Raw genomic sequence first — 24,869 nt, 5'->3', positions numbered from 1 at the left:
TACAACACACACACACACACCACGTTGGCCCGGAAAATGAAGCTGTGTGCACTCCAGCAAGCTCCGGTTGTCCATCTGGCAGCAGGCGCTGGCCGTCTATCCACTGGGATCATTCCTTCCTACCTCTCCTGCCTCCCACCACTGTCTCTCCAATTAAAAGTTACACATCAGCCTGAAGTCGGAGCCAGACTTCCAGATGGTTGGAATGATAGAGCCAGCTTTTCTTCCTTTACATTGTCAGTGGAGAAATCAGTTACCCGTGTGTCTATTTTCCAAAAGTGCTGTGCAGTTGGCGGATGCTTTGGGAATTGAGTTCTGGTGCTTAGTTAAAAACCCCCAAAACTCGGCTCTGTACTTTGAGACACGGCAGTCTGAGACTGCGCTGCAGATTTCAAAAGTTATTACGGAGCTACATTTTGTTCCTCGTTCGGTGAGACGGTTCAGTTTTCACTTTGCTCTTGAACTATGGAGCGATATTAAGAGGAGCTTCTGCAGTAGCTGAGGTTTTCAGTACAGTTTAAGTATACCGTTACGTCTTAAAGCTTCATCACTTGGTACGGTTTCAACTGTCCAGAATCAAACCAGGAGGCAGAGGAACGAGCCAAGTAAAGAACTGAGCATTTAGCGACATTCTTTCTATTCTATAACGACGATTTTGGAGACACAGAGGCCTTCAAATCCAGCCAAGGTTTATTTGCAACTTGGCTCTGACATACATGAAGTCGTCGGTGACCGAGGATCACAGGAAAGGCACGTCAGCCTTTATTTCACCGCCGCAGCGTCTAGCGTATGTTAGCGCACGCGCTTAAGTGCAGTTGACAGGTAAATCCCACGGCTGAGCATTTCTGCTGCTCTCACGCTTCCTTGTGAAAGTCTTTTTTTCTGCGTATCAACGACCGCCGCGTCTCTCGAGACCGGGAGACTGCAGCTCTTGCGAAATATAGAAACCAACTCAAAACAACTGAAAACATAATCTTAGCAAACACAGGTTGAGCAAAGACGGCACAAAGGAGAGCGCATTGTCTTCGTATGGTCAGCATCTCCTCAACGTATCCATAGCCGAGCCTGTAAAAATAAAGCAACGGCTCCAAATGTACCCTGCAATTAACACCAAGCCAATGTGGGAGACAACTTATGTTATTTGTGTAACATTACAAGGCTGGCAACCGCCTTTCTCCATGATGTGCTCTGCTTGAACGCTTTAATTCTTCAGTTAAGCATGAGTTTTTGTTCCAATAAAATCTGACAGGCACATCTAATGATAAGCGTATCTGCCAATAGCCCAGTTTTTCAAAGCAACATGGGACTTTAGCAGAATTTCAGTTTCTTGAACTGCCTTTCAGTCGACTACTGCCAGGATGGATTGTAACAGAACTTGAAAGCCAATCTCACACACAATGTGAAACACAATAGACTTGAAGGATTGTTGCTATTGTCTTATAGGTGCCTTCTGCTGTGCTTTTGCTAACTGAGAAAAACAGAAAAACAGACACCTATCAAACAGCACTGTCACGCGTCACGAGTCCAAAAGGAAATTGGGTCAATTAGCAATTTAATAATGTCGATCTTTTGACCATCGCTACCATCTTAAGAGTCACAAATCATTACAAACCACCACACCGGCATTCACCACGGTCACCCCTCAATGATCTGTGGCAGCAAATGTGTCTATTGGTGTCTCTTGCCTCAAGCTCATTACCTGGGCTGAAGGTGAACTGTGTGGGTGAGCTTCAAGTATGCCCCTAATAAGTGCTAAAGTAGCGTGGTGGGCAGTGGGGGGGAGAATACTCGGGGATAATTGAGAGCATAATGGTCACTTGCGGCATGTTTACCCTCTGTGCTAAATATAGCCAGGAACATCCCGAAGTCCAAGGTGAGCGGCATTATCAGAGAGCTGGGTTTCAACAAGGTACTCCATGAGGGTTATGTCTGAACGAGGTAAATCCACTGACGGCATGAAAATGGGAAATTCTTGCAGGATTACTATCTTACATTTACTAGCTTAGATGTTATTTCTGGCTTATGAACTGCGTATGCTGCTTCTATAGCGCAGAGGTTCCAGAACAGTCACTGCAATTAATTATAAAATGGCCAAAAGTACAACCATATAATTTAGTTTACAGCTTTAAAAAAAAACATTCAAGTGTGCAGTACTTCTTTGAGTACTCATTTGGTACGGACTAAAATATGCAACACTCGGTATTAAAACCTGTGAAGTACCCAAAGCTGGAATCAAATGTCAGATCAGATCTTGTTGACTTATTCTTCAATCAGATCAAATTTAAAATCAACATTTTGTGCTCATTAGACTGAATTATACTGAGGGAAAGTCCTAGAACAGCTACTTGTGTTTATCATTCGAAAACTCTGGCGTCTTCTGTTAATAGAAAACAGGGTTTGTAGAGAAACTGGTTTATACCCCGCAAAGAAAGAGCTAAAAACATATAGGATTATGGGGTGATTCACCATTTAAGGAAGCCGGAGTACAAATGATGCCAAGGAACACCTTCACAAGTGTTACACGCCGTTGTACCTGTACTGCCTTTTGTCCACAAGAAATGTGACTTTTGACATAATTCTTAACTATTATGTTCCCTTTAGTGTTCCCTTTCTCCTACTAGGGAGCATTTGTGAAAGATGTCTTTACAATGGGTGTCTGACACAGGACTTACCAAAGTCCTGTAATACACGACTATTACAAAATGGATGTACTGAGTTTATCTGTAATAAGACTTGAAGGAAATAGAATTCAGTCAATAATTTTCACCCTAGATAGCAACTGAATATTGTAAGAAAGACACCTTGTAGAAAACGATGTACCTATATACTGTACATATGATATATATAATATGATATAATATATAATAGTAATATGAATTATTATATTGCCTATATTGTTCAATACAAAACAACAAGCGTATGAAGCAGGAACAGGTTTTCAGCAAAGCTATGCACACACGTGGAGTACAAATTATAATAAAATTGGGGATATCTTTGTATCTGAAATAATGTAAGAATACTTATGTACATGACAGTGTATTCCTCCGAAACAAAACCACAGAATATTGTAAATAGCTGTGCGTCACTTAAAGAATTGTATAAACAGTTACTCTTACGTGGCATCTAAAAATGTTTGAATAGATTCAGCACACTGAGCAAAAATGCTGACAGCTGGTACGAGAAAAAAAAATTGTGAATAGCAAATGATGTGAAAATGTCTGTAAACCTCAGATACAAAAGGAAACACACGACTGAATAATCAATGTAACAATGCAGCAGGCTTATTAAGAAGTGACGTGTTGCACACCAGGAGCTCAAACCGCTTTCCCAGGGAAAGATCAAAGAGAAGGAAGCGACGTGAGCACCGACTATGGCTGCACCACAATACTCCAAGTTCAGTAACTATCGAAGCTAAACCACTCCCCTGATCTATAACTGGAGCCAAGTTAGTTTAATTAGTTAGCTAATTTAAGTAGCAACAGTAATTAAGGGGGTGGGGCTTGGTGAACAGTCAATACATGATTGATTTCAATAACACTTGCTACTAATCCCATTAATACCACTTACAGAGATCCATTTTATAATCGACTACTGCTAGTTGTCTATTACTTGCAGGGCGGCACTACGCTGTGTTGTCGGAGAGTTAACCCGAATATGCTTACTAGACAATAACTCTGGTTCCGACATGAAACTGCACCCACGGTCTGTGGATTATCTTGAGTAGCTGTGTCGTGATTTTTTGGAAAGAGACGGAAGTTATTCAAATATTTCTGCCGCTTTGAGCATCACAAACTCGGTGCCATGTAGTCCCGTTATATTGGCGAGTCAGCAAACATCTCTACGGCCGATACCTCCAAAACTAGGCAACTCAGACCAAAACTATCTAGATTGAGAAGAATGTGAAGAATCACAAAATCTAGTGAGATTCTGTTCCGTTTAGTTATATGGGTGCAAAAAAAAAGAAAAAGATGGGCTGATGATTGTTCCCAAATTATATAACACACGTATAAATGTATACAATTTCATACCGCAAGTAAAAAACAGCTTTTAAATTAGATATGTATGGTGCGCTCGTCTCCTGGGAAAGCACAAAGTCGTTGTTGTGCCAGCAAGCACGGGAGGTCAAAGCAAAGTCATTTTTCTCCGTCGAGTTGGAAATTAACTTCTGCCTCCGAGCAATTCAACCGAGTAGGAACCCTGCTATGCTGCTGACCTCTCAGGCAACATGTGTGTGGCAAAAATAGCACGGTGGCGGGTGCATGACTGCAGCAGATTAGCATCACATTGTTGATATGACATACATTTCACAGGGAAAATGAGAATATCTTCCAGCCATGGTAGTTGCAGTGGGGAGAGAGGAGAGGAGAGGAACCCGGGTTTATTCACAGGACAAATGGGTGCAAGAACTCGAAAACATTGCATGTGTGGAAAATCTAAGGGAATGCATGAGTAAATGTGGTTCTCAAGTTTCATAAGCAATGAGGATCGCTGTCTGTTTACAACTCAAAGTGCCGCTTTTAAAGATTGAGAACGATCTCGGGGGAAAAAAAACCTACACAGCATTTCTTGGTAAAAATAAATAAATAAAAAATAAAGTTGTTTTCCAAGCATTTAAAAATTAAACTAAATCTCGGCTCAAAAAATGCTTTCACAAATCAAAAAAATCATAGAAATACCTAGAGGGACTGCCCACTCGCCATTTTCCAAACTCCCTACAGAAGAGAAACAAAACATTCTGCTCATCACAGAATAAAAGTTCTGAGGAGCTGGACGAGAGTTTGTTGTTCAGGTGAGACAATTACAATAGTCCTGACAATGTCATTGTGATAAAGATGAGGACAGTGAGGTCTAATATTGTAGGAATGTGAAGCTATGCCTCACGTAATGTACGCTGCGCAGGATTTGGAGCTATACATACAAAATGTTTTAAATATCTCAATTTTAACGCCATAATCTTCAAACTATAACATTTGGAAAGCAAATATAATTCTAGCTCTATATTAGTTGGCTCAAATAATCAAGATCGTGTCCAAAAACCTGCCACTCATCTGGCTGTGGTGTATACCTTTAAAAAAACTGCTTTATTTCTGCTATTATTGTTGTTGCCATGGATTCCTGTGCTTGAGAAGTACAACCTAGCTCATGACAATGGCCACTGCGAATGCAATCGCACCAATTTTATATAATATGCACATGGTCACACAATTGTTAGATGTTAAATAGGGAAAAACAAGTTTGAGGACAATAATTAAAGGGTTCTGGCGTCAAAAAGTTGCACACTGTAGCTTTAAGACATCACCGGGTTGTGTGTGCCTTTGTCTCCTCGTGCGCACGACGGCTCGCAAGGCTGAAGAGATCAATTTTGTGAGCTCTGCTCTCTTTTGTGTGGCCTCGGAGAATCCGTTAGAAAGGATAATTGTTGTCTTCCACACACTTGGCGCTCGCTGTAGGGACTCACCTGGAAAAGCACATGCATTGCCGTGCAGAGAAATCAATACGCCGGAGTTAATTGGGCTCTCAGCAGAGAGTCAGGAAATAGCTGCGACTCGTACCTGTTCCTAGAACCCAATGAAGAGAAAATAAATGAATGTGACGGGCAAGCCCGCACCTCTTAGGTAATAGATGATAAAAAAGGATTCAGATCAAATTCAAGTCTGTCCAACTGACATAGCATGTGCAACCGTCCATTGTTGAATATTGCATTTCGTTCACAGTACATAGCTGTCCATTTAATATTTGAACAACCCATTCTATTTTGCGTCAGTATGTTGTACACCAGATCTCCAGTTGTCAGAGTTACTCTTACTTTAGGCAAACAGCAGAGTGATACAGAAACCTATCGACTCGTGCTGAAAACGTCTTCAAAGACACGGATTCATACAATCGTTAGATGTTGACTACAGCAAAGGTAACGTAATAATTCAGAATTCTGTGAAACGTCTAGATGGAAAGCACATTTCTTTTTAAGCTGTAAACTAAAGTATATGGCTGTACTGTGATGAAATGTATAAAAAAAAAAAAAAATCTGCATTTCATGTGTTCAAAAATGGCTCAACACATCATCTACTACTTTAAAATCAGCCCTGAGCCTTACCGAGCCCCTTTTTATGCCAACTGTCTGAGCACTTTTGTGCAATCACAGCGGGCAACAGCATGTAGTACAATGGCATTTAATTAATCTAAATGCTTTGTAAGCGTTGCATACGATAAGACGTGTATTACATATAACCCTTCACTCTTCGCGTCAGCGATCCGGCTTCACCAAAAATAAATTCAAAAGGTTTTTGAAGCCGTGAAACGACCAAGAAATTGTCCGACACCCTTCATTTTCTGATTCTAAAGGAAAAGCAGAGATTTAGCTGCTGCCTCACTGCGTGCCCTGTATGCTGGCGTCTATGATTGGAATTCTCTCTCTCTCTCTCTCTCTCTCTCTCTCTCTCTCTCTCTCTCTCTCAGACTCTGAATCAGCAGGTCCCTTCGGTAAACAAGGCAGAGTGATTGTTGGATTTGCATATTCCTGAATAAATCACATTGCATTTATGCGATAAGCAGCGCTCGACTGTTTGGTAGCTTTTCCTCCTTTTCATCCGCCTCTCTTCTTTCTACAACATTCGTGCGCGCTGCCACAAATTAACCCCGATCATGAGGGACCACGCGAGCGAGAAGGCGCCGCTCAAAATTCATGTTTTCCGGTGGTGGGGAAAACCGTGCTATCGGCCCCTGGTGGGGCCCTCAAGACTGCCAACTAAGGTAGACGGTTAATCGGGGCCTGATAATGATGCGTGCCCGCCGAGGACAAGGATGGCAGCCGCGCTCATTGGCGGGAAAGGGGGAGTAGAAAGCCGAAATGGTGGAGATTAAAGAGACTGAAGCTACAGCGAATCAAGAGAGTTCAAGAGATGAAGGTGGAGAGGAGAAATGGGAAGATAAGTGGTGGAGGAGGAGAGGAAGAGGACTCCCAAAGAGGAGTCTATGAAGGAAAGCAAAAGGAGTCTGCTCCAGTGGATGAAGGGATCTAACGTGGGTGCAAATGACTATTTTGCGTGTGCGTGTGCACAGCCAGGCAGGCATATGGACACGTGTGCATATTCACATCACTGTGTCTAATGGGGCTGGGGGTTCTTAATATGAACACATCTACAGTGAGTAGCCCCTGTTTAATTACAGCCCTGCTACGCTAAGGAAGCGACCAGGAGGAAGAAATCCCTCCATTAAAGCCGCATGTAGGCCTGAGCCTTCTCCCCCATCAGTTCAGCTGATGACTGCTCCCCCCCCCCCCCTTATTCCCCTAACTTCCTTAGGAGAATTGGGGACGGTGGTATTTTGGCTGCGAAAAGGAAACCATCGGACGGCAGGGGCATGAATATTCCAAATGACTAATGTTGCACATGCTTATTTCTGACATATCTGGCTTCCGCGGGGAAATAAAACACTTCTAATGCAGGGGGACCATCTGTTATCTGTTGCTGGTGTTTCAGAGCAGGCGCGCTCCGTGTGCACACACACACACACACACACGCACACACAGATCGACACATTCTTACACAGCGGGAGGCGTACATAGACGGCGAGACACATGCGCGCGCGCGCACACACATGTACTGAAAGCCGGATCCGTTGGGAGCATGCACAACAGACAGGCTCTAAACTCCAATACAAATTGAACACACTTTTTTTTTTTATTCAGTGTGTTTGTCAAATGTGCTGTAAATCTCGAGCTGTAGGGTGACGGGGAATGCACACGCTTTTTATGCTGGCCATAAATACCTGGGCCTGTCTCCTCGCAGCAGGATAATATGCTCGTGGTGTGAAGGGGGGGGGGTAAACTAGCTGCATCACCTTGAAAACAAAACAAAACGACACACAAACAGCCTTCTACATCAGCCACACACACCAAGCGCATTCTAACTTACATTGGTTTGGAACTATGGCCAAAAGGAATAAAGAGCTCGCTCATGCATGGGTAATCTGTTTGTTATTCTCAGACAGTAGCCGGGCTTCGAGGTGCGCCACAATACTTTGATTCAACAGCAGAATATTTTTGGAAAATGTTTGATGGCTATATTTGTGTTCCTGTGCCTCGACATTTCAACACCACATGTTATGTTATGCAAAAAAAAAAAAAAAAAAGATTCCACGCGATATCAAATGTCCCAAAATTGATGTATAACAATCATGAATCAACTGCAGCGATGGTTTGTGCCTCAAATATGTATAATTGTTTCTATACTTTTTTTTATCACGTGATTAATAATCTATTTCTGGCTTTGGCACCTCCCAGTGGCGGTATAAAAAAAGACTCACAACCCATCTCATCTGCTTCTTTGAAAGATGACATAATACCATAAACTTTACACTTCTAGGCTTTCAAATTAGTGCACATCGTGAGATATCTTCCAAATGATTTTAAATTGGGGTTTTCGTCGTGGCACTTAAAGTATTCACTTAATCCCACTATGAAACACGTCACAAACGATTCACACAACCACTAAAGAATCAAATTATCATTGTTTTTCTAGAAAACAATCACTCGTGGAAACATAATTAAGACATTTTCCTATTTTTACTGTATTTGTAAAGACTCCTGAAGCAGCATGTTTGTGGTGCTCCGTATTTGCACCTAGCCATTCCGTACGTCCCAAATCTATTATGTGCGACGGGACTGTACTCCTCCTTCGGCGAGACATTTTTAAATGAACAGGCATTTATTACTTTTAAAAGGAAAGCGCTGCAAATTCTTTAAACACGTGAGATCTTGTCGATCTGTTGATGCAATCTTATGCAACTAGCATCCGGCAAAAATAACCACACAAAGCTCTCGTGTTTAGGGGCGTAAGAAAACTTTTGCCGATATTAAAAATCTGTGACGCAATGAAAAGATTCATCTAATTGTGGAAAGGAACATAAAGTGGGGACTCACAGGAGCAGTGTGTGGGGGGGGGTCATAACTTACCTCTGTCGGCTGCCTTTAAGTGAGGATCTTCACCCACGCCTGGTGCATCTCTGATCTACAAGTAATGGAAGCAGTGAGAGGAAACAAGGTCAAAGCTCTATACACGTGGAAGACCTTGGGTATCACCTGCATTCATGTATAAAGCGACATTAAAGTGTGTGTGTGTGAGAGAGAGAGAGACGGAGAGTGATTTTAAAAGCTCATCAGCTCAAGTCCATGACTCTAATATGCAACCCCCCCCAGCAGACGTTGAAGACACTTGTGCGCTTGATGTTGCAAAATACAAGGTTCCTTTTTGTGCTCTAGGAGGCTCCCAGGAGCCTCTGGCAGACAGCTCGATGATGAAAGACAACATGCCTGGATGCTAGCGTTCCGTTTTAGGTCACAGGGGGGAAAGAGAACGGGCAGAGCCAACACAATTTGAGGTCTTTAATTTTCCTCTTTGAGACGCCGCATTCATTTAGGGAGATCCAAGTCGTGTTGCAGATCCTCACCTCGTGGAAGGTTTTAGGGAGATAATCGCTAAATCCTTGCCAGAGTAAATATTGTCGATCGCTAAGCTGTGGCTGTAAAATATTGATATAGCGTACATGAAAATATTTACTTGTATCGCGAGCTGGGAATCTACCTGAGGTAAGAAAGAAATGTGTGCTGTTACAGATGTGCTATGTTCAGTTGTTGACGCTTGTAGGCATTATGAAAGTTAAAAAGAAAAATGTTGTGCGAAGCATCTTTCCAGAGCGTTCATGATGCCGAGGACGACTAAACTGACTAGGATTCCCACATATGGGTCTGATTTGATGACTTGATGCTACATGCTGTCATTTTTTCTTCCTTCTCTGGAAACCAGACCGTAAACACGACTGTGCAAGTGAGAGGCGTTGCCAAACGCAGTGTGACTCACCACCTCTGGAGGAGAACAAAAAGACCGCTTAAGATCACTGTGACATCGCATGCAGTATTTGAGGTTCAGAATATTTTGACAGATTGAATACAAATGTGAAAATTGCCATGGCAAGAAAAAGAAAAAGAAAAAAAAACCTTAAGAAAACATGTCACCGAGTTAGAAAAATCTTTTGAAACGAAAACCCACCGTTGTTATTCCCATGATGCTTTGTCAGCTCAGGTTCCACATCTGGAGGGGAATTTCTATTGATCCTAAAAATTGGTTATGTGTTGTTTTAAGGTTATTTTTATAAATGCAAAACAGAAAAGCACTAAAAGATAAAAGTTATATTACAATATTTGAAGAATTCCTGCTATCCATTCGCCCACCATCGTCCCTTTTCCAGTAAACATTGGGCAGTATTAAGAGTATTTAAAATATATGATGAGGCTCTATCCAAAAGGTAACACCTACCAGCTACTCACTTCACTAATGAAGGCGTTATATCTAACTTGTTCAATTGTTAAAACAACACATTGGGAGTTTAACGGCGGCTATGCACCATTTATATGCAGAGCAGGTGCGTTACAAATAGTCATGAGGAGTTTACACCAGTCCAAAAAAACAAACGCATACCCTCCTTAAGCGGATCCTCTCATTGTGGTTTCACTAAGCGCTTTCCTGGAAAGGTCCCAGTGGAACCAGGCCTTTCTGCATGCACGCTTACATATGAAATACTTATACAGTAGGTATGTGGAATCACTCAACCATCCACTGCTTCTGGACGCGGATAGAGAACCAACAACATGTGTGGAAAAAGAAAAATGGAAGAATATGCCCAGGTATGTTTGGTGTTGTTCACTGTTTTTTTTTTATTCTGTTGCTCACCTCGCATATTGTTGGACTGCGAGGCAGAAATAATGGAGGCCTCACTTCAAGCTCAGTCCTCTCATTCTTCTCATGTCCACATCACTCTCCGGCTCTTGTTTGTGTCTGAGAAGGAGACACCGGCGGAGTAAAGCCTTCAAGCAGCTACATACGCCGCTCCAAGAAAGAAAATACTGAGGCTCTTGAAAAACCGCCCGCCTTTGAAGGATCTCTGTTCTCCGTTCCCCCGGCTGCGGCAGACGCATGTAACGACTTAAGAACGTACAATGGGTGCACCGCGGGTATTTGTCCACCGAGAGCCGGGGCCCGGTAAATGAAAAGAGGGGCCCGCGTACCCGGGAAGCGCCTAATTAATTGACAAGCAGATATTTCTGAGTTTATAATCATCAAACAGACTTCATTTTGTTCCCCCACCGCCGTCCTCGCCAAACCCCTCTTCCCAGGCGACTTACTTAAGAGACTCGTCTTATAAATACAGCCCTAATCAAAATAAATGACTAAAAGCTCTAAGGGAGTTGAAGGCTATACACATTTACATCAGAGGAAACTGACGCAATTTAAATAGCCGCCTGTGTGCCGACTTAAGGTGAAAATCACAGAGAATCCTAACTTACGTAACACTTTCAGCGTTTTTTTTTTTTTTTTTGGTTGTTGCTGCTCAGTTTGGCAGACCTATATTCACGACAGCCAAGGAGGAGCGACGCGGCCTCCTTCTATGCGTGTGTGCTGTGTTCTATTCCCTCAGCAGAACGCTCAGTGGGTGAGCGTGTCATATTTTACAGAATATTTTCAATATTTAATGCGTTGCATGCTTTTTGTCTCTTTGAAAGCACTTGACACGTGTGTGTGTGTGTTGTCTGCTTGTGTGTATCTGTGTGCCATACGTGGAGAGAGTTGTGAACGGGGAACATGTTTGTGTTTATTTTCCTTTGCACATTTTAAAAAGGGGCTGTCCATTGTTTACAGAGGTTATGAATAGGGTCTTTTATTATTGTTACCATTTATATATCTATTTATCCATCATCGGAATATTAGAGTTGAATTAAGGGACTAATGGGACTCGGTTTGGGGTATCATGTGTGAATGTTAAGTTTGTTTATTGTGTTGGAGTATAAGTGGGAGCCTCACGGCTTTTGTTCGCTGTATGCCGGCCAGATTAATCATTTGCATAAATATATGGTGTTACATGTCTTTTGTTTATATATGCTATTTACTGACATAGTGGAGAAAAGGCCTTTCAGCATATTTTGGTAGCTTTGAAAACACATTAGGTTATTACTTTTCCCCTTAGGTTTCTTTTTTTTTTTAGTCAGGGGAATTGTTACAACTTTCCACATCCTTCCTGCTCCACATTCTTTCCACAGTTTTGCCCTTTTCTTTAAAAAAAAAATGTATCAGTGGCTGATTTTAAGCCATTATCTGAGAGGCTCTGTTATAACCGGGCACTGATGTCTAGCTGGGGTGAAATGTGAAGATGTATGGAGCGTCAACTTTTTCATCAGCCAAAGTTTTGATGGATATGCTACTGCCACAGAGCCTCTCTCTCTCTCTCTCTCTCTCTCTGGTTTAAACAGAAGCCGCTACAGCAATTAGGCACTCAGGTTTCAGCTGTGCTAAAGTCAAAGTCGGGGTTTATGTGGAGACTGCAGAGTTCGCGGCCCGACCGGTGTCTCTGCAGAGGCCCGGGGGTTTAATGGCAAACGTGAACGCAGCACAATGTTTGCAGAGGCTCCTCTGCCTCGTGACACCGCTGCTAATGCAAACTGAACTCGACTGTGACATTTGTGGAGGCCTCTGCAGAGTTCAGCGGTTGGACAGGAGCGCAGCGTGGAGGGTCGATGTGGACCCCGCGCAGACCTTTTGCAGAGCTCCACGCCGACATCGAGTCGCTATATCTCATCGGTGAGACGGGTGGTTGATCTGTGCCGTTCAAGGCAATCCCTTGGGACCACTCCAAGGACGACCCGTGAGCGTTTTTCTATCCTGCCAACTGAACTAGGCAACTAAGTCACTTGGTTGAGGTTAGAGAAAGACCACCTTCAAAAACATGTCACTCTGATTATCTGTCAAAACGTCATCAAAGTTCAACTCTTCATGAAATCACAGCTCAAATCCACATCGGCTCAACAAGTGATACAAAGCGATGCAATTTAAAACAAAGCAAATACTGCCGTTAACAGAAACTGGTGCGACAACTCCCAAATGGCAAAGACCGACTTGAAGCGACCAAACAATGCAGCGCTTCTCGCTGTGGATGTGTTGACGCTCGCCAGATGGCGAGCAGGAAAAAAGCTACTCCAAAATATAAGAACAAGCGATAACGAGGATGGAAATATTCAGAGGCCAGCTGACCGCCGTAGGACGACCTACAGTTGTCAAAACACATCGGCTATTTGAACCATTTAGCCACTACGTCAAGGCTTTTTAATATCTCCTTCCTCGGTGTTACTTGTTCTCATATTCTGGAGCGCCAGGATCGCCTTCCTGTTTAAACCAGACGTCTGTGTTCCATTCCGTTTAAGTTGGCCATGTTTGAGGATCTGATGCTGGCAGCATTTAAGAGTAGCTCAAGACGGCACAGACAGTGTGCGGTGGTATAAGTGTGCATATGTGTCTCTGAGAGAGACGGTGTGTGTGTGTGTGTGTGTGTGTGTGTGTGTGTGTGTGTGTGTGTGTGTGTGTGTGTGTGCTCTGCGAGAGGTAAAATAATGACAGGCGAAGACGGATGGCTGGTGACGCGCCGACGAGAAGAGCGCCACATATTTTGGGCCTCAGGCTGGGCAGCTGTGAGAAACCTCTTCTCTCTTATCCCTTCTTCTCCTACACCCCCCCCCCCCCCCCCTCTCTCTCTGTGGCACTGTTTAAACAGAGGACAAAGACGCCCTGAGTGGTTTTCTTTTTCCGATGCCATACGCGGCTGCTGGCACTTTCCTCTTCTGTATCTCCAGATCCCAGCGAGAGGAGCGGTGGAGTGAGTCATGGAGTGAATCTTTTGATTAATTTTAATGGCACTTCCTAACAAAATCCTCTTCGTCGAGCAGAATATCTTCCCGTCTGCTACGGCACCTTATGTTTTTACTTTCTACATACAACTTGCAATTGTGTTTGACACCGAAAAAAATTACAGTGTAATTGCACCTATTACTGTATGAGTCATGTCTTCTGGAAAACCATGTTTAGACTTTAAACGGGGCTGATACATCAAAAAGGCTACCTGTGATGGATGCTGTTGTTCTGTAGTCTGTGTTTTTGTTTGTTTGTTTGTGTGTCTAATAGCATGATGCTGGTTGTTTGAGTTTGAAAACTACAGTCAGTGGTAAACTCATGGACATATGGCAGATTTGTGTGCGACTAAGCTTGATGAAAACACACAATTTTATGTAAATGAGGGACACAAACACATAACATCTTTTATACATCACTGGCACCCTCTGCTGCATCCTGGGACACCAGCACAGACTCAAAAACATAAATAACCGCATTTCTCTGCATGTATGCATGCATGCGCAATTGGGTGGGCATCAATGGAGAAGGGAAAAAACCGCCAGCTTGCACACTTTCAGGTCACGCCAGTTGGCTTCTCCCGACGCCGTGACAGCGGTGAGATCCAGACAGAGCGGGAACAAGAAAGTAAAAGAGCAGAAGGGGAGAACATGGCAGCCGAGGACTACCACTCCCGCATCAAACGGATATTGTCACAACAGAGCAACCGCCCCCCTGTTAACGGTGACACCGTTCAGCTGCTCGTCACACCAGAGCGAGGCGAGGCGGAAACCGACTTCCAAGTCAAGCAAGCACGGTGTTTATTAAATGAGAGCGCGGGGGGGGGGAGAAAGGAGAGAACGGCAAAGTGAGCGTACTGTAGTGTTGTCAAACCTTTCGGAAGTAGCACGGAAAAGGCAGCGTTTTCTCATCCCTCCATGAAATTGAATGTTGGTGAGGGAAATGAAGTGTGCGTTCAAATGGCAGTAAAGGCAACCGTCGAAGCTTGCACTCGAGAAATACGATATCGAGAAGCTGGAGTTTGTGTAGCGCTGAAACAAACGGCAAAACGTGATTATTTTACGGTTGACGCAGCATATTTCTAGAACGTGCAGCGGAGTGAAGGGGAAGGCTTAGGTCAGCTTTAAAAAGGTCAAGGTGGATACAATCATTCTCTATCATGAATAAGGAAAAAAAACTCTCATAAGTCAGTAATTCACTCGATGGTTTAAACGCCAAAGTTGGCAAGAGAAGCACAAAAAAAGTTCCTGTAAGATCTTAAAAGCATGTAATCAGATCATTAAGTGCGATAATTGTTGCAGTCTGTGCAGAAACAGATTTGCGGCCATATGTTGGCGTTTTGCAACGGTATCAGATGGATCGGCAGAAGTTCTGTAGTCATACTAAAAATTTTAAGTAACAGCTAAATAGTCAGCCGCCAGACTCTTGCCCGAAAGAGCTGTTGTCTGCGACAGAAGGAAAACAGGAGAGAGAAGGGAAAAAAAAGGAGTAGGCGTGTCAGGAAGACGGGCCGGAAAGAAATACCGTCTCCTCGCAGACGCCGGCATGTGGGCCTGTCGGTCGACACATCGCGTGCCACTCTCCCTGCTCGACGCGGTGAAACTGAGGCAATGTACCCCATGAAATATTCACCGCAGTTGTCTTTGCTTAAAAAAAAAAGACAAGGAGAGCGTGGGGGGGAGGATAGAGGGAGAGTATCCCCAAATGCTCTTGATGTCGGATTTGATTAGGCCTCTTTAGACAGTCTGGGGGGGGGGGGGGGGGGGGGGCAACAGGAAAGGGGGCTCACACATTTTACCCCTAACAGCACATCAGTCTCCACAGCAAAAGCCCCCAATCTCCAAAAAATCCTCAGCTAATTCTCCTGTACTCTAGATATCCGAAGCATGCTTTTGCCAGTACTGCAAATACGAAAAACAGATTTGTTTTCAAACCCACAACTGCACAAACGCATCAAGGAAGAAGAAATTCGATTTACAACGTTTGGGTCGGCTGCAACAAATCACTCACGTTATTTACTGTAACTAAGGCCAGCTGTAATTTGGCAAGACAAGGGAGGGCGAGTGAATGTCATATAAACATTTTTTTTTTTAAAAGACTAAATTAGCTCCTAATTCGGCTGCATGAGAGAGAAACTGACTCATTAACAATGTTGGCTTTTGAAACAGAAACCACGGTCACGACCGTTGTATTAGTGACGGCCGGGGTTGCTGGGACGAAATGTGATATGAAAGTGTGGAATGAAAAACGAAAAAACGCCATTAGCTGCCGCAGCTACTGTGCAAAAGGTGTCGGTAATTAGACCCGGGTCCCTTGTATCTGTGTGAAAGGTTCAAAATCTGTTACCCGTCTTGCTTCCACACTACTCTGTTTCCATTCAACGCATATCTTTTGCTACGTTGACACCGTGCGTCCACACAAGACCGGAGTCCAGAAGAGCGGACGTCTGAAGTCCCGGTTTGCGGCTTTGAGGAAGCCGATGGACACAAAACGGAGGACTTTCCTTTCCTCAATCAATGCTTATTCTGTTCACTGTTGTGAAGTTAACAAAGAAACTACAAAGGAACAAAAAGCATAAATGCTCTCCAGTACAAGATTTATTGACCCATAATCTAGTAAACCTGTGTTCATTTAAAGTAGTGTGTGTGTGTGTGTGTGTGTGTGTGTGTGTGTGTGTGTGTGTGTGTGTGTGTGTGTGTGTGTGTGTGTGTGTGTGTGTGAGTTAGTGTCATAAGTTGCCATACAGCAGCGGACACGTCTCATGCAGCACGAGAGGCCGAGCTTAAGATTGCTTGATAAAAATGTTCATCATTCATCAACCTTTTTCACAAGCTGCTGTGTGGTTGTTTTGCATATAATGATGAATAAATCACCAGCCGAGTGAAAGATGGACAAAACAAAACAGTTAAAGTAATAACAGTAGCATTGCAGTAGCACAGTAAAAGAAATCCGATGCGCTATCATAGCCTGTACTGCATCTAACCTTCATACTGTAACAACCCAACAAAAACACACAATGAGCTTCTATGGGCCACAAGCGGTTCAGCACCTACTATGGTTGCTCTGTAGCCATAAATACATAAAATAATAACCCGTACAGCATAAATACTGACTGAACACAAAGGGCAGTAAAGGTACAAAGACAAGTCCAACACCTTAAAGGTTCACAGGAAATGAACATCTACCTGACGGGGTCATGTTTGCTTGAAATGTGACCGGGTAATAGGGAACGCTAAAGATCGGCTTGAATGAAAAGTGAACTCAAGGTGTTTTGGAGAAAAGAAACATTTTCATGTAGAATTATTTCCCGGTTATTTTTCTGATTGGTTTGAAATTGTTTTCTATTTCTTCTTATTTAACAGAGACGTCTCTTCTTCTTCTTCGAGGTCAGAAAAGAGAGCAATGCAGACATCAACCTTGCGAGCAATAAAAGCGTCTCCCTGGAACAGAAAGTGCATTGCACCTGGATTCATTCTAAACAAAGCGGCAGTTAATGTGGGCATCGAATCAAATTGAAACCTGCGCCGCTACTGCCAACGACAACAATAACAACCATTTCAAGTGGATATATTTCAGGGGTGTTTTTCGTTAAAAAGACGGGGGACAGGAGTTGGCCTTATAATTCACATTCTATGATGGAGCAACACTGAGATAAGCCAGGCGGAGGGTGCAATCTAATCTGAACCCCGATGTTTTTTTGTCTATGGAAATGACTGGCTTCTTATCGGCAGAGTGGGTTATTTGGGCAGATCCTCGCTGTGGCTTAGCGAAGGGACTCAATCACTGCTGCCCAGCGATAGGCCTCACTTTCGTACTCTCCCCCGTCTCATCTTTTTATCTGGGAGAGCGGAAATGAAAAGGATGGTATCTCATACTCTCCGTGTCCTCAGTTCAGGAGACAGGGAGAGAGAGAGAGAGAGAGAGAGAGAGAGAGAGAGAGAGAGAGAGAGAGAGAGAGAGAGACACGGACATTTTCTTTTTTCGGCCTGAGACGAAAACATGTGGTTAATAAAAACCTGTGCTCAGAATGAAATACGCCGGCAGCTTAGGGACTCTAAATTAGCACGGACTCGAGAAAGCGCGGCGTTATGAGGTTATTTGTGTCAAAGCAGCATAGAACCATGACGTAAATCTAATCACATCGAGGTAACTAGAAGAACGTCACCGCTTCAAAGTCACCAGCGGCTACATTTTACAACTCTGGAGTAATCAAGCTTTTGCACATTTCGGTTAAAGGAACACAATTCGTCCTCGTTTTTTGTGCTTATCGTCTTCTCTCGTCTCTACATTGTTCCTGGAGGTCATTGCACAGTGAAGATACCAGTGCTTTATTTCCTTATTTACGTCTACCCGGGCCATTGTCAGGAAGTTGTTTTCAAACAGCCAGAGGAGAGGGGTTTTTCTTTCGGTACGGATGAAAGCAAACTGACAGACGGGGAAATGTTTGAGAGGATTTGAATCTGCTAAAGGTGGCTGGAGGAAGGGATCAATGATCAGCCCTTACACAGTCAATTAAAGCTAAGCTTGTATTTTAGAACACCAACTACAAGCTGTCTTGAAACCATTTTGGAATCATGCGTTGAAGAATTATGTTCCCACATTCACGAGACCCACAAAGAAGCCACCGCCGAATGTCACCGAGGTTCCACCAACACCTGTTGCATGTGGATGAGTGCAACTGGGAACCAACACATGGAATAACGAAATGAAGGAGTGAATGAAGAATGCAGTCAGCCTGAAGAAGAATGAGGAATGATGGCGCTCACCTTGACACTGTCTGCTTTTGTCAGGACGTCCCAGAGGGTGTGCTGAAACGTGGTCACATCCATCTGATGGCCTCCTCCCAACAAAGCCTGGAGGGTGAGGGGGAAAGAGTCATTTTTTTTTTAAATATGCTTTTAATAAATACTGTAACTGAGCAGATGTTAAAATAGCACACAAACCGAATCACAGTATACAAATCAAACACAGAGCCTCTGTAGCTTTACAGGCACTCAACATGTCAGGCTCTCTTCTCTTGTAAATTCTTTATACAACCCAATACGCAGCCTGCACCTTAAGCGCACACGTCTCCTCAAAAGCATGTATACTTTCTGACACGTACCTTAAAATGCACACTCGCATTCTCGCCTCTATTGCTTAGTGGCTGCTCGCCCCGCAGGTACGGTCTTATGAGAAGTGCATTGTATAACTGATAAACCGCATATCATCCATCTCCCCCATTCAGCTCACCTCCCAATAATCCCCGCTGCCATATCTGCTTATCTATTCGAGTCACTCTCTCATTAAATCAGTTTTTACAGGCAAACGGAGGAAGTTTACTGCTTATAGAAGTCAAATACCATTAATCACCAGGGAAGGTTGTACTTATACAGCTATACCACATGCTTTAATTTGCTGGAGGACAAACACATCGTTCTTCCGATCTGAATAAACTCCTGCAGAGAAGAAGAAGAAAAAAAAAACGGGGAGAAATTTGACAAGCAAATTAATCTGCTCCCTTTTGCCGGCTGAAATGGAAGTCGGTGAGGCGACGCGTACCAGTGGACGCCCATCAGTCACAGGCCCTTGTGCACGGCCTGTAACAGCCGAATGTGCTGCGCGTTGGGAGGTAGAGGACGGGGACGGAGGGGTGGAAGCTGGTGCAGCTTTCAGTGTGTATTCATCTGAAACGGTGTCCCCGGGAAGCCGCTTCTTGGCAGCGATGTATCACAGCAGGCGGTGACCTTTAAATACTATGCACAATTAAGCTAAGCTAATAAACACGACTGTGGATGCGGACATTTGTACCGGAATGGCAGGTGCTGTGAATCACATTGGACGTGTGCGGTGAGAAAAAGTTATTTTGTGCTTAGGTCGTCTTTCCGAAGCCAAATTGAAATGTTTGTTTGTTTGAAACGCACAACAAGATATGCTGTGTGCGCTGAGAGGAAACGAGCTGAGCGCCGCCAAAGTTCACGGTTTGGAATGCAGTATTCTGTCCTTATCTTGAGCTCCACCTTTGTATTTGATTTAACAAGCAGAAATGTGAAACATTTGGAAGGATTTGCTGTTTTTCTAGTTTCAAATTGAAAAATCTTAAACTGGAAATTTGAAGACGTCGCCACGGGATTCAGTTATTGTGATGACAGTTAATTGAATAAAACAATAGACGGATTAATAGATCGTAATAATATCTGCCCGCCCGTACTATAGTTTGTTACTCGGCTCAGTAAATTCAAGCAGTGCACTTTTGGATTTACATCAATCAAAATAAATAATCTCTGCCAAAAGTTCCCAAAGGACGATTGGGGAACTAATGTGATCCTTTTCCACTCCCACGGCGTAGAACTGTGATGAGCTTCAACTTTGTCCATATTTTTTTGAATATAAAAACAAACTCTGGCTAACCGCAAGGGGACAAGTGGGTGTTTGCCAACCAAAGTGCTGGTGAAGACAAGAAAATGAAGTGAAAACCCTTCAAAATTGATCTTCACCCTGTAACAGAACTTTCAGAGATGTTCTATAAATGTTGCCTCGTGGGTACATTGCACATTAAGCATCTATCACTTTTATGTAGCAGGCAGCCCCGTTAGTCTTCAAACTGCATCGAAACTGCAATTTCTGAGAGATTTGACTCGTGTAATGAGAAAATTCACCAACAATTCCGACAAATAAGCTCTACAGTTGATTTAGTGGAACTAACACAAGGGCTGCTATAACAGGATGCTGAGATATTGCCCTTTCAGCGAGAGGGAGGAAAGATCAAATAACATTGCTACATACCGCGTTATGTTATTTGATAGATGGAGCTAGTCCCAGAAGCACGCTTTTACAAATACCACTTATATCTACCAGGCAAGAGATTATTGGGTTTCTAGTTATGAAATGCACCTTGCAAATATGTGGAAACGGCACAAACAAAAAGATGAGACATATATTCCACGCCGTATTAAAGCAAATACAGTACGTGTGTGTGTGCATACTGAATGTGCGCACCTGCATGGGCAGAAAGTCATCTGTAATAAAGCGGCAAGCTACTTTTGGATCAGATGCTTGAATTTGCCTCATTCAAGCATCTCAGTCACTTGTTTTGGGCTTTTATCCTCAGTCGAGAGCATGTTGTTCGAGCCCTTTGACGGACAGGGACAGGAACATCATCCAAAAACTATACAGGTCAGCGGCAGATTTCCCAAGGCAGCAACAACACTGGTCATCCGAGCAGATACCTGAAAAGGTACAAAGGCCCAATTTGAAGCCCAAGTGGTTTTCACTGGAGCCTTGGTCATTTCAGCTCGGGCCTTTCTGGAACAAGTGAGACTCAAATCTCAAAGTTAAATTTGGTGATTAGAGATTATTCAGGCAAACCTGAAGTGATTGCTCCACGCTGCGGTTTGTGATTAAGGCATTCTTCAACCCCAGCAGTGGAAAACGACCTGAGTCATGTGAAAGATTAAAAAAAAAAGGAAGAAAAAAAAATGTCCCACATTTGCAGCAAATTCTAACAAGTTGTCAATGAAACCAAAGCAAAATGATACCCCGGTAACTGAAGGAAGAGATTTATCAAAAATGTAACTGGTACAAGTGAGCTTTTTAACAAAACCAAATGCATGATTGCAGTAATTGTGACTTAGGCATCCATTGATACATCCCTGAAGCTCATAAAGCACAGAATAATCGTATAACGCAGCAGCCTGATTAGGCCACGTGAGGCAAAGTAATTAGGAAAAGCAAAATCAAACTTAAAGCTTTTTGGCTAACTTCACTGCAGAGGCATGATCTTAAAGGGAAACACTGAGCAGCTTATCCATCATTTCTTTGCTTATTCAAACTGCTGCTTGTACATATCTTAGTCAGTTGAAGGGAGAATAAAATCCTTTGAGTCCTAAAGTCTGCCTTTAAACTTAAAGGCTACATCTTTCATAGATTAAAATGATCCCTGTGATAATTTATCACAGCATCCTTCCAGCAAAGCTCACTTCCAGCCTCTAATGATGGAAGAAAATCAGGTGTTATTGCGATTATTCCACCATGCTAATGAACACTGTCTCTTTTCTCAAGATGAAAGCGACAAGACAGGCAATTGGATCAATATATAGCATCACATCAGTCTATATTTTGCTCAGTATCCGGGCCCAGGGAACATTTCATAAAGGCCATAGGGTCGGCTTATCGCGGAGCTAAATGCCAATGTAATTATTAGTGTCTGGAGATAGTGGAAAGGGAGGCACATCCTGCGGCAGTACACATATTTAATTAATAAATGTCACTCGGTTAGAGGGAGTGTGGCCAGTGCGTGAGAGAGAAGGGAAGAAAGCAGGAAGGGATGGAGTCAGAGGGACAACGATACTGATCCTGACTTAAGTGCACAGCAACACACGTAGAAACGCACTCTATAGCAAACAGAGACTGAGAACGTGAATATAATCAGGTTCTTAGTTTAACCGTCGATATGAAACAACAGTAGAGATACAGTATCCAAGTGGTATTTATGTCACTTACGCATGTTGCAAAAATGATGGTTTCAGTTCAGGAAATAATATGATGCTCAATTAGTATATAGCGAAAAGGGCAACATTTGAAAACTATTAGAAACAATGAAACACATTTGTATTTTAATCAACATCATTTCGTGGAGAAAGGGTTTAAATGGTTTCATTAAGGAATAATTCTTGGGAGAAAAATTTCCAATTATGGACTTCCGCTCTTCCTTGGGTGTCGCCTTTGATGTGTGATTGACGGCTTTAATAATTAGCTGGTTAGACTTGAAAGAAGGGAGGAAGAAAATAGCAGTCGGCTGTACGTTGAATATTACACGTGCAGTTTGTCATTTGGCTGGATTCTGCATGCATGCATAGCACATTTCAGCCAGGCATCAAAAGCAATTGGGTTTAGTGAGAGAGAACTGATACGGGACCGTTTTAAGTTATTTGACCACACCGAGGATTTTCCCTAAAATAGCTCGTCTTAAAGGGCCTTGTGAATTTGAATCAAGATAATGAATTCTAGCTAGCATGTTGCATTATTTCAGATGGAAGTTAGTTTCTGCTTATAGGTACTCAACAATCAAAGGGGCTCATTATTGCATAGGAATTCTGCTGATAAAACACTTTTTAGAGGCTGATGCAGATCAACAGATATTGAAAAGTCGGCCTACAAAAAAATATCTACTCGTATCATTTTGGCCTTTCCAGTCCGCAAACATTTCTGGTATTTTGAACACCAGTGACGTCAAACTAAATGCAGAGACAGGAGAGGAGCACAGTCATGCCACTGCTGTTCAGTGAGAGAAATCTGAGTCCCGTCTTACTTTGGTGAAGGTCTAAAGGGGGTCAGGTGTGTCGTCTCTTTGCTTCTCCTGCTGTCAAGGAGCAAGCACACAACACGCAGCCTGTCACACAGTGCAAGTTCCCATGATGCACCCTGCTACTTTCTCGCTCCTTGCCCCCTCAAACACAACCCCCCCCCCCCCCGCTGTCTTGGAGTGCTACTTGAGTCACGACTACACCTGGGACCCTCTCGCATCGGCGCCATTTCTGTCATTGGATCAGCTGCCGACTCCGGCCCCGTATCTGCCGTCTTTTGTTCTCCGCCCACGCAGTAGCTCTGAACTACCTGGAGAACTGAAAAGAAGTTTGAGGCGGCCAACAAAAAAGAAAATGGATCAAGCTCCTGGAAAGCTGCGGGGAGAAAACAGAAAAAGAAATTGTCTCTAAATGTTTCTTATGTAACAATTTCTATCCCTCTTACACATGTCTTCTGAAGGCACACAGAAGTGGGTATCCTTATTTGGAAACAATAGCAGGCGTGCTTCTGAGGCAACCGTTAAGCTGTTGCAAAGCAGATGCTTTTTTCTCGCGCCAATCAATTTAACACCTACACCTCCCCTCCCCTCCTTCACGCTGGCTTCGGCTCATCACTTTTAAAATGGCACAAAAGGCTTTTTCTTGCATTGTTCTTTCGACTTTACTCAGCGAGGACAAGAAATGTCTCTGCTGAAGCAACGCCTTAATCACCAATAGGTTGGGTCAGCACAGACGCAAAGAATAAAGCCCGGCAAGACAAAAAAAAAAAACACGGTACAAAAAGACACATTGTTGCAGTATGTGAAGACTCGCTGGATTCTTATATGTTTGTAGAGGCAATTATATTTTCAGAGAGTCTGTAAAAACAGGATGAAGGTTCTCCCCCCCCCCCCCCCTGCCTCTGAATCTTTGCGCTAGACAGAATTGCAAGGGAAAAAGCCATCTGTGTCTGACTCTTATCCCTGGCTTCTCCAGAGCCTGGATGAGTCTGAGCCAGCGAATGTCAGTCGGATAAAGACCAAGCCTGACAGACAGACACAGGAGTTTTGTCATTCCGTGTGTCATCCCTTTGCTAGCAAGCCCGATCTTTGCCGGTCTCGAAAGCCTGCGAGTTGACGGGGAGAGGGAACAGTCTCAGGACGAACACGTTGTGTAACTCCTCCGAGCGCCCCGCGATAGCTGAACCGCTGACGACGAGCGCTATTCTGGTGCCCCCGCGGCCTTTTGAGAGCTTTCATTAATGTCTTATGAGCTGCGGGGTGGGGTCACCATGGAAACACAAAACACGTCAAGTGCTGAAGACACAACGGATGAGAGGTTCCTCAACAACATGTTCTTCCAGGAACCAGCGGTGAGAGGATAATACATATCAAGGGTTATTGCTTAAAGTTATGCTGGTGAAATAAATTAATCAAAATAATAAGTTGCTCACTGATGTGTTGCTGCTGTTTGTATGTGCATGCTTTTGAAATATCGTCAACATCTGAAAACTATTCGTATTAAAAAGGAAAATTCCAGTATTTTTTTAACCTGGGCCTTTGTCTCCTAATTATGGCCATTCTCACTATGTGTCATAGATGCATTCAGTTAGCTAGAGAGCTAATCCAGGGAACTACTTTCTGTGTTTATTTTTGTTTGGAGTCAGGCATTCCTGCGCTGGACTGACTCTGCAGCATGCAATACAGCAAATACACTTCTTGGAAATGTTACATCAGCCTTACGGTTTACACTCTAACAGCCGTATCGGATCTGTATGAAGTTACCGGTAATGCACGGCCAAACCCTTGGTACTGCTGCTGCTTCGCATTAAAAGCTCTTAATTGTTGGCTAACGCAATTTGTTAAGTTGACCTGCA

The 24,869-nt window shown here is 43.4% G+C and overlaps 1 protein-coding gene across 1 annotated transcript in view; it reads right to left on the bottom strand.

Moving 5' to 3' along the window:
* Positions 1-24,869, bottom strand: part of LOC306714569 (glucosidase 2 subunit beta-like) — a gene marked incomplete at its 3' end in the record, with an annotated part of 87,082 nt that overhangs the window by 39,216 nt on the left and 22,997 nt on the right. Inside the window, exons 9-10 of the mRNA XM_079184616.1 lie at positions 18,497-18,583; positions 8,954-9,008 (exon numbers count right to left, since the gene is read on the bottom strand). Coding sequence (XP_079040742.1) covers positions 8,954-9,008; positions 18,497-18,583 — 142 coding nt within the window. The remainder of the gene's footprint in view (positions 1-8,953; positions 9,009-18,496; positions 18,584-24,869) is intronic.

The sequence above is a fragment of the Pholis gunnellus genome (assembly GCF_910591455.1).
Source record: "Pholis gunnellus genome assembly, chromosome: 23".
In the NCBI taxonomy this organism is placed as follows: Eukaryota; Metazoa; Chordata; class Actinopteri; order Perciformes; family Pholidae; genus Pholis; species Pholis gunnellus.
This window is presented reverse-complemented; position numbering and strand designations above follow the sequence as displayed.